This window comes from Prionailurus viverrinus, chromosome A3 (assembly GCF_022837055.1).
Source record: "Prionailurus viverrinus isolate Anna chromosome A3, UM_Priviv_1.0, whole genome shotgun sequence".
Lineage (NCBI taxonomy): Eukaryota > Metazoa > Chordata > Mammalia > Carnivora > Felidae > Prionailurus > Prionailurus viverrinus.
This window is the reverse complement of record NC_062563.1, coordinates 120,058,666-120,071,896: the sequence shown is the minus strand read 5'-3', so window position 1 is coordinate 120,071,896 and position 13,231 is coordinate 120,058,666. Positions and strand designations below refer to the sequence as shown.

Below are 13,231 nucleotides of genomic sequence, written 5' to 3'. Positions count from 1 at the left end.
GTCTGTCTCTGATCCCCCATTTTGTGTGGTCCCTCTTTCCCACCTCTGTAATCATTATTCATTTCTTTTGTTTCTTCCAGAATTTCTTGAACCACCTACCAGCACAAATCCTCTCACCACCCCGCCCTCTGTTTTTAAGCCAAATGATAGCCTTCCGTACACGCCGTTTTATATCCCGACAGTGTTTCCATACCGATTCGTAAAGAGTTTTCACGTTATTTCTTAGGTTGCCTAACCTCCACTTGCATGTACTGTGACTTAATGTCCCCGTGGATGGACGTTTAGATTGCTTCTAATCCTTCGCTATCGCAAATAATACCGACGTAGTTACTCGTGTCGCAGTCTCACGTTGCATACGCACAGAGCTGTCTGTAGAATACATTCTCAACTTGGTATTACAGAAGTGGTACATGTGCATTTTAGAGAGTTAGGAAGTACCCCAAGTGAAAGGAAGATAAAACGTAAAAAACGCCATATTCCTACCACCAGGGATTAAGTGTGTAGTGTGTATCTTTCTGTATCTCTCCTCTCCCTCGCCCTCTCTCTCCCTCTCTCCATCCATCTGTGATGGCCACACATCTGTACAGTCAGTGAGAAGGAGTTCCCTGGGAAGGATTCCAGAAGAAGTGAAACAGGGAAGGGGGGAGGGATGCGAATTGGGAAAGAGGAGTTAAGCCTCTGGGGTTGGTGGTGTGAGAGCCAGGAATGAAGGTCTGAAGGCAAGGAAGCAGGAGGCAGGAAGAGCCTGCATCCTGGGAGAGGGGAGGTTGGTAGGACAGGAGGTGGGCCGAGGTACGTGAGGCAAACCTTGGTTTTGATCCGAAGGGCAGAAGGACGAGTGGCATCTTCCCCACCCTCCCTTCCCTGGTTCTGTCCTCTGACTTTGAGCTGGAGTCTCCCTTATCAGCAGACCCTGCTGCTGCCCGGTCAGGCCTCATCCAATTGTTGTCGGTACCGAATCTCCAAATTTTTCTGCTTTGGCTTTTATGACTCTAAAATACCTACTCTTCTTTCTCAGCGGATTCCTAATTGGCTTCCTTTGGTGGTTCTGCGTTTTCTTGCCTGATAGGATATTCCAGAAAGCATCTCCCCCCTTTTGCTTTCTGGTTGTATCCCATCCACCCTCTACACTAGTCTCATGGCTTTGAGTAGGACTTCTTTCTCGATGACTCCAGCTCATCTCCCCAGTCCCGACCCCACCTCCTCGCTTTGTCTGGGACTTCCAGGAGACATTGCAGCTTGGACAGTTGCTGTCAAGGCCAGTGGACAAGTTTTGAAACCAAGTTTGCCTACCTTCCCGGCGTCCCCCTCCTCCACCCCTGCCCCCTCCATCTCTAGCTGCCAGCCAGTCACTAAGGACGGTGTGTGATGTTTTCTTGAGCTCCTTCCCCCTTGTGGCCACCTGTTCCTGTCTGTCCCCTGTCCTGCCCAGACCTGCAGCATGCACCTGGAGTTATGTTTTGGTTTTATTAGCTTCTGTGGTTAGATGACACATAGGCGCTCCTTTACCGGGTGACATTGGGAAAAAGACTTTGGGATGGCTACCTAAAAACATTTTTTTTTTACACTTATATGTGGATCGTCTCCTAGAATGCCGTAGTTAAGAAAATGAACTAGATATTGCTTTAAAAAAAATTTTTTTTAATGTTTATTTATTTTTGAGAGACAGAGCCCGAGCAGGGGAGGGGCAGGGAGAGAGGGAGACACAGAATTTGAAGAAGGCTCCAGGCTCTGAGCTGTCAGCACGGAGCCCGACATGGGGCTCGAACCCACAAACCTCGAGATCATGATGAGCCGAGGTCGGAGACTCAACCAACGGAGCCACCCAGGCACCCCTACATGCTGCTTTTTATCAGAGTCCAAGTTAAGTTGTTTTTGCATTTTATTAAGGATAAAAACACGAAGGATAGGTGTTCGTGTGTTTAGGGAGCTTATGATTCTTTCAGAATGGTGCTTAAGAGAGGAAACCTTATTTTTAGAATTTTTAAACTGAAAACATGTAGGCCTTCAGACTCTCTATGCCCGTGTAAATGGGACGCTGACATAAGACACCTGTGCACTGGTCTAAAGTCTGAAGTATGGTCCTGGGTCTAAAAGCCATGCCTGCCACGCATATTTCATGAGACGAGTCTCCACGCACAGCGCTCCCAGAGCAGTGAGATGTGGACCCGTGGCAGGCCCGGACTCCCAGTGCCCTTGGCCAGGCTATCACTGTCTCTCTCCGTGCTGGAACCTTCAACCACTCCCCTTGCCTCCAGGCCGGGATAAGTTCCCTGCCTCACCTCTGGGCTCCCCTGGCATCCTGTGTAAACCACCCCCACAGTGCTTTCGCTCCACTGCGACGAGTGTTTGTTTTTCTTTGTTTCTGGCTGAACCGATAGTGCCTTTTGTCCAAACATATGCCTTGTATTCATCTTTTGGATTCAAACAGATCCTTGGCGTGCGAGAGAGCTTTCAAGTGAATGAATGAATGAATGAATGAATGAATGAGTTATTGGGCTTGTGACCTGTGTCAGCTTTTTGAGGATGGAGAACTCATATATCATAGACTTGTGCCGTGAGGTTTTAATTTTTTTCCTTTCTAGTTTTCTTGTTTTAGAAGTGAAATGAACATCCAAATCATGGCAGTGAAATAGTTGAGATACGCTTGTTAAATACTGTGAAGTTGAGGATGTGGACACACTCCCAGATGGCGTGTTGTGAAGGATTCAGTCACACTCCTGAGCAGGAGACTGCCCCTCAGTGGGTCTGGGCTTCTGGACTGTTCTAAATGAGTTTAGTTCTGGACAATCCCCTCACCTCCTGCTGCCTTCCTTTCTTTGATCGCAATCAGGGCAGCTGGGTTTTGGAACAAATGGGAGGATCTTCGGCTCTTGCGCTAACCTGACCGTAGGTTCTGTAGAACCGTGTGAAGCAGCTGAGGGGAACGTACGTCACGGCTTCTGTTCAGCTACAGATGAACTTCTCTCCCCTTCCTCCCAGCCTGCATGATATACTTAACAACCTGAGATCAAAATACACCAGGCAGATCAGACAGTTTGAGGAGGAGAACCAGTCACTAACCTCCGACTACATACGCCTTGTGACGCAGTTCAAGGAGCTACAGAAAGCCATGAGGTATCTTGGGGACCTGGCTCCCACGGCACGTGCCCTAGAACAGAGGTGGGCCCAGGCACTAAGAATCTTAGCGGGCTGTCTTCTCCGCCCCCTGTACTGGCTTGTCACCCGCCTTCTCTTGAGACTTGTGGGGATGGCCTCCAGGCTATCATGGGTGAGGCCCGGCGGCCCCGGGCCCGGGTTGCACCCCGGCGCTGCCCCAGCTCTCACCCTACTGCTAACGGAGGGCACCCTGGCCAGGCCCCGGGGTCCACTGGCCATGCTGAGCAACTCTCCTTCACAGGCATTTTGCTCTTCTTGATGACAAGCGGTTTCGAGAGATTTGGCTGATGAATGAAGAAGAGGCAAAGGATCTGATAAGCAAAGCCTTTGATGTGGACAGGATCATCCACACCCAGCATCTGGGGCTCCCCTGGACCGCACCTGATTTCTGGTTCCTGAGGAATGTGGGACCTATATCTCAGCAGCAGCAGAGGTCTGCTACACAGATATTAGAAGAAGTGCTGATTCAAACAGGTATCTGGAATGGAGTCCTGGAGCTGGGGGGCCCGCAAAACTGTAGGGTCAACACATTCATCTCATAGACAAGCCAACTGAAGGCCAGAGAAGGGGGAGAAGAGGTCTCGTAGCTGGGAGGTCCAGAGTCTCTAATTTAACCTATAGCTTTACCCTCTTCCCTCCATTATAATCTGGTAGTTCTATCTAGAAGCTTGATCAGGTTCAGGGTCAGTGTAGTTTTGCTAAGTACACCGTGGCATGCTTCCATTGGGATAAACTAACATCAGGGTGTCTCTTTGCGAGGCTAGCAACCATTGGGAGTCCTTGTCTAAGATCCATTAATGGCCTTAGGGGTTGCAAAACGGTGACACTCTAAATTCTATCAGATGTCTTCATTTATTAGCTGGAATACTTCTGAAAAGAGACTCTTCTCCTCATCAGCTATTTGCTACCCCGAGGTACAGTTCATACAGGAAAAGCAGAATAGATGCTTGTCCTTTCTCTATTTAGTAGCTTTCAGAATAAATGGGTTGGGTCTCTAGCATCTTCCAAGAGTGACCAATGGCATTTTCTAAAGCGAGTATCATTACGAACAGATTGGATTTAAACACATCTGATGTGTTTTGGTTTATTGCACTTAGTTTCCCTTACTGGTGCCCAAATTGTCCCATTTCGGCCAGTGGGAGTCTCTTCGTGTTGGCTTGCGGGTCCCTCTGCCACAGCCAGGTGCCCCACAGATGGCTGTCTCTTGAAGTCACCTCGAATAGTTTCTATTTGGTTAGGTCACCATCTGAATACATATTTAGGTCCTTTTGTTTTGTTTTACTTTTGATAATTAGGGTTTGCTTTTTCTTACAACTTAATTTTGTTTTATAGTTATGTAGAATACTGACATGTTTCCAAAGTCAAATGCACAGAACAAGGTATACTCAAAGAAGCTTTATCCTCCCTCTTCTATTTTACCCCTCTCCTATAGGTAGTTATCTAAAAATGTATGGTTTCTCTTTCCATTGCTTTTTAAAACAAATATGTAGGGGCGCCTGGGTGGCGCAGTCGGTTAAGCGTCTGACTTCAGCCGGGTCACGATCTCACTGTCCGTGAGTTCGAGCCCCGCGTCAGGCTCTGGGCTGATGGCTCAGAGCCTGGAGCCTGTTTCCGATTCTGTGTCTCCCTCTCTCTCTGCCCCTCCCCCGTTCATGCTCTGTCTCTCTCTGTCCCAAAAATAAATAAACGTTGAAAAAAAAATTAAAACAAATATGTATATGTATGTATGTATGTATGTATATATATTTGTTTGTATTTATGTAGACCCACTTTAAAAACATTTTTTTAACGTTTATTTATTTTTGAGAGACAGAGTGTGAGTGGGGGAGGGGCAGGAGAGAGGGAGACAGAATCCCAAGCAGGCTCCAGTCTCCGAGCTGTCAGCACAGAGCCCAACGCGGGACTTGAACCCACGAACCATGAGATTCATGGCCTGAGCCGAAGTCGGACGCTCCACTGACTGAGCCACCCAGGCGTCCCACGTAGACCCACTTTTTAAATGATGCTTTTCTCCGTCTTGCTTTTTTCACTTACAAAATATCTTGGAGAAGATCAGTTTATGGTAGTGAGAAGAAACATTCTTTCCTCCGTTTTTATTTGGTATGGTGTCGTGTGGCCGTGCTATGACTTATTCCAATAGTGTTCTGTTGGTGGCCACTTGGGATATTGGCTGGTTTTGGTCTGCTTGTTTGTGCTATTGCGAACAATGCAGCGATAAATAGCTGCGTGCGTTTGTGTTCACATGTTTTTCCTGGTGAATTGTTGGGCTAGCCCCTTAAAAGCAGGGCTGCTGGATCAAAGGGCAAATGCCTCTGTGACGTTACTGGGTGTTGTTCCATACGGATGGCGCCATTTTGTAGTTCCACCAGCAAGTTGGCATCTTGTACTTTTCAAACTATTTTCATTTATCTCATTTTATCTTTTGAGCAAACTAGTAAAACCTATAAATAGGTTCATCCTCTCCCTTCCACTCCCTGGTCACGGCCGGGTTTTGAGTATGATGTTTCCAGGTCGATGAAACTTAGGAAAGTGAAGGGTTATAGAATGGCAGAATTCTCCGGCTAGTCTCTTATTCTAATCCCCAGCCTTCCTGTTTTCCCCCACACACCAGGCTTTCTTCAGCTTTTTAAGAGGTAAATTTTCTCAAGGAAGGATGTTGGGCTGTTTCTCAAAATCAACAAGGCCAAGCAGTTATCTTCTGTTTCTCTCCCACCCTCTCTTCTCTCTGCCCCGCCTGCAGAAGAGGAGGGGATGGAGGAGGCCACCTCAGAAACAGAGTCTTACCTCGACCTGCCAAAGCAAGTTTCCATGAAAACGACCAGAAAGATCCTGATGCTCCTGTGTGACGAGTCGGTGAGGCCGGCTGCACGGGGCTGCGCCACAGGGACTCCCGGCCGGTGGCTTTGCTGACCTTCTGCCCTTGCTTCTCGTGTGCTGCTTCTGACGACCCTGGCCTGGCCGGACGTGACCCGGAGGCAGGGGTGCACAGGCATTCGGGAGCAGAGCTGGGGTCGTTTACTCCGAGAGGCCATGCTTCAGAGCTGCCCCAGCTGCCAAGTGGGTCCTCCCTTAGTGGGGCGGCCAGGTGTGGGCCAGGTCGGTCCACAGGCACCTTGCTGATAAAAAAAAAAAAAACTCATTCTGCAAGAGAAGGGGCTCCAGCCTCCCGTCTGTGAACCCACCTGCCAAGTAGTGTGGCCACAACTGATGTGGCCTTTGTCTGGGAGCTCAGTCTGTGATGACTCTGGGTGTGTCAGGCTTTGGCCACCCGCTCTGTGTGTTAGCAAACCCACCAGATTTAGTGTGAAGGGTGTGCTGGGCTGGCTCAGCTTGGGGGGGGGGCGGGGGGCGGCATCACGGGACGTGACCGGTGTGCGTTTAGGTCCTGCAGTTCTGAGCGGAGATTAAAGGAGATGCAAGGCCTGCCGGGCTCCCGTCCCCTTGGGACAGTTGTCTTTGGCCAAGAGCCGACTCTTGCCGCTGAGGGGGCTCCCGCTGAACGGGACGGCAGGCAGGTACTCCTCTCTCTATTTGCAGGCTTGTGCCGGTGGCCCCCTCTGCCAGGGGCCCTCCCCCAGGCGTTCCCAGCTCAGAGTGGGTGCCGGGCCCCCAGTCTTCCCACTCACTCCCAACTTTGCGTGCACCGTGTTGTGACACGGCGTGTTCATCTGCCTCCGTGCCTTCCCCTCCTCCAGCTCTGTGCCTACCGCCCCATCCTGTAGATATCTGAGGGCTAGCACAGGAGTGCAGTGACACTGGACGGGTGAGAATCTGTGACTCGATGAGGTCTGGGCGGCTGTGGAGAACTCAGGTGTTTGCCCAGTGGCTTGTGGGTGAGATGAGGCAGCACCCTTTCTTAGGTGGGGGGGGGGGTGCGGGGACTAAATCCATGGTGAGCGTTGGGTTTGCCCCTGGGAAGGGCCCCTTAGGCATCCTAGGAAGGCCTTCCTCTGGGGCCCCTGCTGCCCCAGTCTCATCCCTGAGGTCCTGCTCTGTGGAGTCACCGCTGGCTCATCACACAGAGGTAGGCTGCACACCCGAGCACTGGTTTCCGAAACCTGTGTCTGACTGGAGATACCCTCTTCCCTCTCAGGGTTTCCTCATAGAGAGCAAGCTGCTGAGCCTTCTCCGTCCCCTGGAGAAGAGCGAGTGCTATCTGCTCAAGTTGGACGCCATCTTCTCAGTGAGTCCCACTGGGCTGAGTTGACGACGGGTGGCGGGGGCCTCATTCCAAGACAGCCCCCTATGTTTTTTGCAACATTTCCTCAGTCCTGGGAGTAGATATGGGTCTTTCGTGGCTTCCCTGGGCTGGCACACCTTTCCCTTTCCTTATTCTCCATGCGACAAATTGGCCATGGAGTTTAGATGTCTCCCACCCCGGGCGCTTCCTCTACCAGCTTCTCTCCCTCACGACCCAGCTCTCAGACTGTGGGTTCTCCCCTACACCCTTAAAGTTGGATGTGTGTTCAGCCTCCTTCAGCATTCTTACACCCACCAGGCCTGTATCGGGCTGTTCCTGACTCTGAGCAACGTTGCTCTGTTCTGCCGTGGTCTTGCTGTGCTTCCCCAGTGTTGAATGGCCTCACTCTGGGCCATGGCGGGTGCTGGGGATGTTCAGGGGAACAAGACAAGCCTCCCACTCTTAGGAGCTGAGGGTCTCTGAACTCCCGCAGCAGCCGGGGGCCTTCTTGCTCTGGTGTTTGAGCCATCCTCCTGTTTTCCCCCAGGCCCTTGGGATTGAAAGTGAGGACGACTTGTACAAACTGGTGAACTTCTTCCTCAAATACCGAGTTCATCATTCACCCTCCAGTCAGGTAATGTGAAGTTCAATCAAAACGAGAGCATTTGAAATTCTGGAAGCCCCCAGAGGGCATTGTTGCCTTTGGGTAATACTCCTGGAAAAATAGTGAGGGCTTTATGTCAGAGAGAGCTAACTTAGTGTTTTCCTTAATATTGTCACTTTTTCTATTTGTGGTGGGAAGGACGGCTGGGGATGAGAGGCTGTTCTCCCTCACAGCCAGGCCTCAGCCACTATGAGCCCTGGGCCCACCAAGTTCTGAATATTTTGATCCCTAACACTTGACTAAAAATTATTTTTAGTATTGCTGGCCCCTGGGGGGAGTATCCTGACATGCTTTCAAAAAGGGTTGGCTGGGCCTCCTGGGTGACTCAGTCAGCGAAGCATCAGATTTCTGCTCAGGTCACGAGCTCGTGGTTTGTGGGATCGGGCCCCACGTCAGGCTCCATACTGACAGCTGAGAGCCTGCTTGAGATTCTCTCTCTCCCTCTCTCTGTCCTCCCATGTGCACACGCTCTCTCTCTCAAAATAAACTTAATTTACACTTAATTTTAAAAAAGGATTGAAAAAAAATGAAAAAGAGTTGCCTGAGTGAACAAAACCTAGAAGCCATAAAGAGGGAAAACTAAGATCTATTTGATGACATTAACAAAAAAATCCTGTAAGGCAAAAATCACTATAAGCAAAGTGAAGATACAGATGAAAGTTGGGGGGAATTAAAAATAAATTTTTTTTTAATGTTCATTTATTTTTGAGAGAGAGCAAGGGAGGAGCAGAGAGAGGGAGACACAGAATCCGAAGCAGGCTCCAGGCTGCGAGCTGTCAGCACAGGGCCCGACATGGGGCTCGAACCCTTGAGCCGTGAGATCATGACCTGAGCCGAAGTCGGACGCTTAACCGACGGAGCCACCCAGGCGTGGGGGGAGATATTTTTTAACTTACATTGCAGTTAAGGGCCAGTTTCCTTAATATACAAAGAACTCGTATAAACCAATCAGGAAAAAACAGCCACAACTCCATGGAACAGATAAGGGATATGAACAAATATCTCCTGTAAGAGGCAATACAGATAACTTTTAAACATATGAAAAGGTAAGCAGGCCTCTCGTAATAAAAGAAGTGCAAATTAAAACTGCCCCAATTCCATTTTCACCTGTCAGGTCGGCAAGACTCTGCCAGTTTGACTGCACAGAGTGATGGCCGAGGTGTGGGAAACAGGCACTGCTGGGAGAGTAGATTGTTGCAGCCTCCGTGGAGGGGTGGAGGGCCGTTCGGTGGCACCAATTACAAAACTGTATTTACCCTGCAATTCTTCCAGGATTTCATTCTGCAGATATGTCTCAATACATTTGAAAGAATGTGTTTATTTGTAGCTTATACACCGCAGCCCTGCTCGAAATGGGAGAATAGTGAGAACAACCTACAATTCCATCTTGAAGGACTTGATTACCTACTAAGTAGTGCATCTACAAAACAGAATATTAATGCAATTAAAAAAAAAAAAGAGGGGCGCCTGGGTGGCGCAGTCGGTTAAGCGGCCGACTTCAGCCAGGTCACGATCTCGCGGTCCGTGAGTTCGAGCTCTGGGCTGATGGCTCAGAGCCTGGAGCCTGTTTCCGATTCTGTGTCTCCCTCTCTCTGCCCCTCCCCCGTTCATGCTCTGTCTCTCTCTGTCCCAAAAATAAATAAACGTTGAAAAAAAATTAAAAAAAAAAAAAAAAAAAAAAAGAACAGGAGAGCCTGGGTGGCTCGGTTGGTTACGCGTCCGACTTCGGCTCAGGTCCTGATCTCACGGTTTGTGAGTTCGAGCCCCGCACCGGGCTCTGTGCTGATGGCTCAGAGCCTGGAGCCTGCTTCGGATTCTGTGTCTCCTTCTCTCTCTGCCCCTCCCCAACTTGTGCTCTGTCTCTCTCTGTCTCTCAAAAATAAATAAATGTAAAAAAAAAAAAAAGAAGAACAAAGAAGTTCTTTACGTATTTATGTGAAAAGATCTCTAAGGTTTATTGGTATGTGAAAAACGCAACGTGCAGACCTGTGCATGTAGGAGAGTATCGTTTTGTCAAAACAGGAGGGAAAGCGTGGACCGTAGTATTTCTTTGGAAGGATACATAAGAAACAGATGACGGGGGCGCCTGGGTGGCACAGTCGGTTAAGCGTCCGACTTCAGCCAGGTCACGATCTCGCGGTCCGTGAGTTCGAGCCCCGTGTCGGGCTCTGGGCTGATGGCTCAGAGCCTGGAACCTGCTTCCGATTCTGTGTCTCCCTCTCTCTCTGCCCCTCCCCCGTTCATGCTCTGTCTCTCTCTGTCCCAAAAAATAAATAAATGTTGAAAAAACAAATTAAAAAAAAAAAAAGAAACAGATGACGTAGGTTTGCCTGTGGGGTTTGAACTGAATGAACTAGGAGACAGGAGTAGGAGGAAGACTTCTTTTGAATTTAAAAATTCAAGAGTAACATGTATTATGACTCAAAAATATACATACATACAGCGTAAGCCTTATGAATTTCAATAGAATGGACACCTATGAATCCCGATCTAGAAATAGAAGATTATCACTGTTTGGAAGATCCCATGCCCCCTCTTTTCCACTCTTTCCCCTCACCATTTCTTCCTTCCTGAAAACATCTACCTTTGCATCTGTTCTGTAACTTTCTGTAAACTTTTCTCTGTTTTTTTTTTTTTTTTTTTTTTTCCTCTGTCTTCATACACTTAGACTTGTTGAGTGCCCCAATCCATAGTCACCCTGGCGCCTTTCTCCAGATCAGCCCCTGGAATCTTTCACTCCCACAGGAGCGAACAAGCCCGGTGTCGGCCCTGGACCCAGGAGAGCAGACAGACCTCGAGAGACAGAAGGAGGAAAGCCTTGTGGGAGGGGAGCCAGAAGAGAAGGAGGTCCCCCCTTCTCCCACGCTCATCCACCCCAACGACGTCCTCAAGATCCTGGAGGCCTTTGTCATGGGTCTGAGGAAGCCCAGGTGTGGTGCTGGAGGGCTTGCCCGAGGCCTGGGGAAGCCAGGCTGGGCCGGGGCCGAGCAGATCCCAGTGCCGGGCAAGCACCTGGGCAGGAGGAAAGGGATGGGGAGGGCTGGAGGCGCCAGTGGACACGGATGAAAGGAAGGGGCGTAGAAGCGATTTGCATCTTCTCATTCGTCGCTCATTCCACGGCCATTCACTGGGGTCTGCACTGTGTCGGCCCGTGGAGATCACACCTTGTGATCGGAACCATGGTCAGGGCCTATACCAGGTGTCACCAACGGCAGTCAGAGAGGGCTTTAGGAAGAGACGCACCAGAACCACGTTTTCCTACATGGATACAGTGGGGGAGAGAGCATTTCAAGGTGTCACAGTGTGGGGAAAGGCCTGGTGTGTTCGAGAATCGTGGCAGAGGTGTGGCTGGTGTCAGGGTCTTCCCTGGGAAGTGGGACCGGTGGGTAGGGGAGCCGGGCCAAATCTTGGAGAGCCGCGCCTGCCATGGCCGGGACCTCTGCCTTTACTCTTGGGTGGACCGGAGCCACAACATGGTCTTAAGCGGTGGGGGAGCCATGATTAGGCTTGCATGTTAGAAAGATCCATTTGGTGGCAGGGATGGGGGTGACGCTGGATACAAGGAGAGCAGCCGGAAGGTTCGTCTAGGTGGAGGCGTTGATATCCTGGGTCAAGGCTATCCTCGAGGGGATGCTGGAATTTGAGAGCCGTTTGGATGCACTAGTGAAGGAAACGGGCATCGTAGTGGGATGTAAAGCCAATGAGGTAAACTGGCTGAGAGAAGGGGGGTGGATAGAACCCCAGTGATGCTTTCACAAAGGTGACAATGGCACCAGAATCAGGGACACTGATGATAGGCATGTGCACTTTCTGAGAATCAGCGGTAAACCGAGACACTCGCACAGCTGAGTGGGAAGGGGACAGGTCTGCAGGCAGCAAATCCGGGAGGGACAGGCACCATGGCTGGCGCTGCGTGGGAGCCTGGGGGGTGCCAGGTGGGGGTGACGGTACTGCTGCTCTTAACCCCCAGGGACCCCCCGGCCCCAGTGAAGGTGGCGAAGTATGTGCGAGATACCTCGAAGGACTCTGCATATTGGGAGGCCCTGGCCACGGTTCTCCCTTACGCCACGCAGAACCTCTGGGACGCTCTGTACACGGCCTTGGAGAAATACCAGTAAGTGTGTAGGTCACAGCCCAGGAGAAGGAGGGAGCCAGGCAGTTGGTGGAGAAGGATCCTGCTTGCGGTGGCCACATTTGCCACCCCCCTGGCTTGGAGACAAAAGCTGTCTTTGGAGGGAAAGCTCCCGTTGGGGGGTCATGTGGCGTTGGGTGGCTGGCCTCTTGCTCCTTATTCGGTTCCTAGCCCGGTGTGTTCGGGGCAGGAAGGTTGCTTGGGTGGGTGAAGCTTCGGGGCTCCTCTCCCAGCTCCAACTGGCACAGAGACATAGAGATCCTGGCCCCTGCCTGGTAGATTTGGAGGGTTCGATGAACCTCTAATGGATTTTTCCACCCAAAGCCTCGTCCTGACGCAGAGGGCCAAGCTGCTGATAGAAAACAACTCCCTGGAGAAGCAGAACACAGAGCTCCAGATGCTGCTTCAGCAGTATCTAGATTCCAAGGTGGGCGACGGGGACGAGGAGGGTGGGCAGGAGGCCGTGGCAGGAAGCGGGACTGGAGGCGATGTTAGGAAGTAGAGTCCCATCCCTCACTGGAAGCAAGGGAGGCTTGGGATGTGCCATGACATAGCAACCATCACACCTCAAGTTGGGCCCGAATTATCGGACAAGGGAGTCCTTTGGACTTTGGACGCTGCCCGAGGTCTCCTCCAGGACATGTGGGTTGTAATAGTGCCCTTTTGATGCCCATGGTCCTTGGTGCCAGATGCTTGTTGGACGTCTCTCAGAAGCGGGACCCAACCCCGCCGAGAGCGTCACAGCCCAGAGAGCCCTTCCTTATGGAGTTTCTTCTTTGGTCTTAACATCCCCTCTGTGAGGTCGATAGGGTACAAGTCATTCTCCCAGAGAGGAGAATCAAAACTGGGAGACTCTTGCCCACTCTGCTGGGCCAGATTGTCTGGCCCGGGACGTGACATGGCGAGAGGAGGCTCCAGCTGGGGCAGGTATTCCCCGGTCCTCACTCCTGCCCACTGCGGTGATATTTGGGGCAACTTCCCCACGGCCTGCAAGGGAAGAATCTCACCGTCTCTGCTTCTAAGGTTAGAATCCCTTTGTAACGTAGTTGCTGGCTCTGCTGTGCTAGTGTGGGATGCTTCACGCGGCGCTGAGACC

The 13,231-nt window shown here is 50.8% G+C and overlaps 1 protein-coding gene across 3 annotated transcripts in view; it reads left to right on the top strand.

Moving 5' to 3' along the window:
* DRC1 (dynein regulatory complex subunit 1) overlaps nt 1-13,231 on the top strand; it is a 42,442-nt gene that overhangs the window by 28,450 nt on the left and 761 nt on the right. For all 3 annotated transcript variants that reach the window (XM_047854652.1, XM_047854653.1, XM_047854654.1), the window contains 8 exons: nt 2,983-3,117; nt 3,401-3,633; nt 5,900-6,012; nt 7,253-7,342; nt 7,887-7,973; nt 10,749-10,933; nt 11,974-12,117; nt 12,460-12,562. In XM_047854652.1, the coding sequence (XP_047710608.1) occupies nt 2,983-3,117; nt 3,401-3,633; nt 5,900-6,012; nt 7,253-7,342; nt 7,887-7,973; nt 10,749-10,933; nt 11,974-12,117; nt 12,460-12,562 (1,090 nt within the window). The remainder of the gene's footprint in view (nt 1-2,982; nt 3,118-3,400; nt 3,634-5,899; nt 6,013-7,252; nt 7,343-7,886; nt 7,974-10,748; nt 10,934-11,973; nt 12,118-12,459; nt 12,563-13,231) is intronic.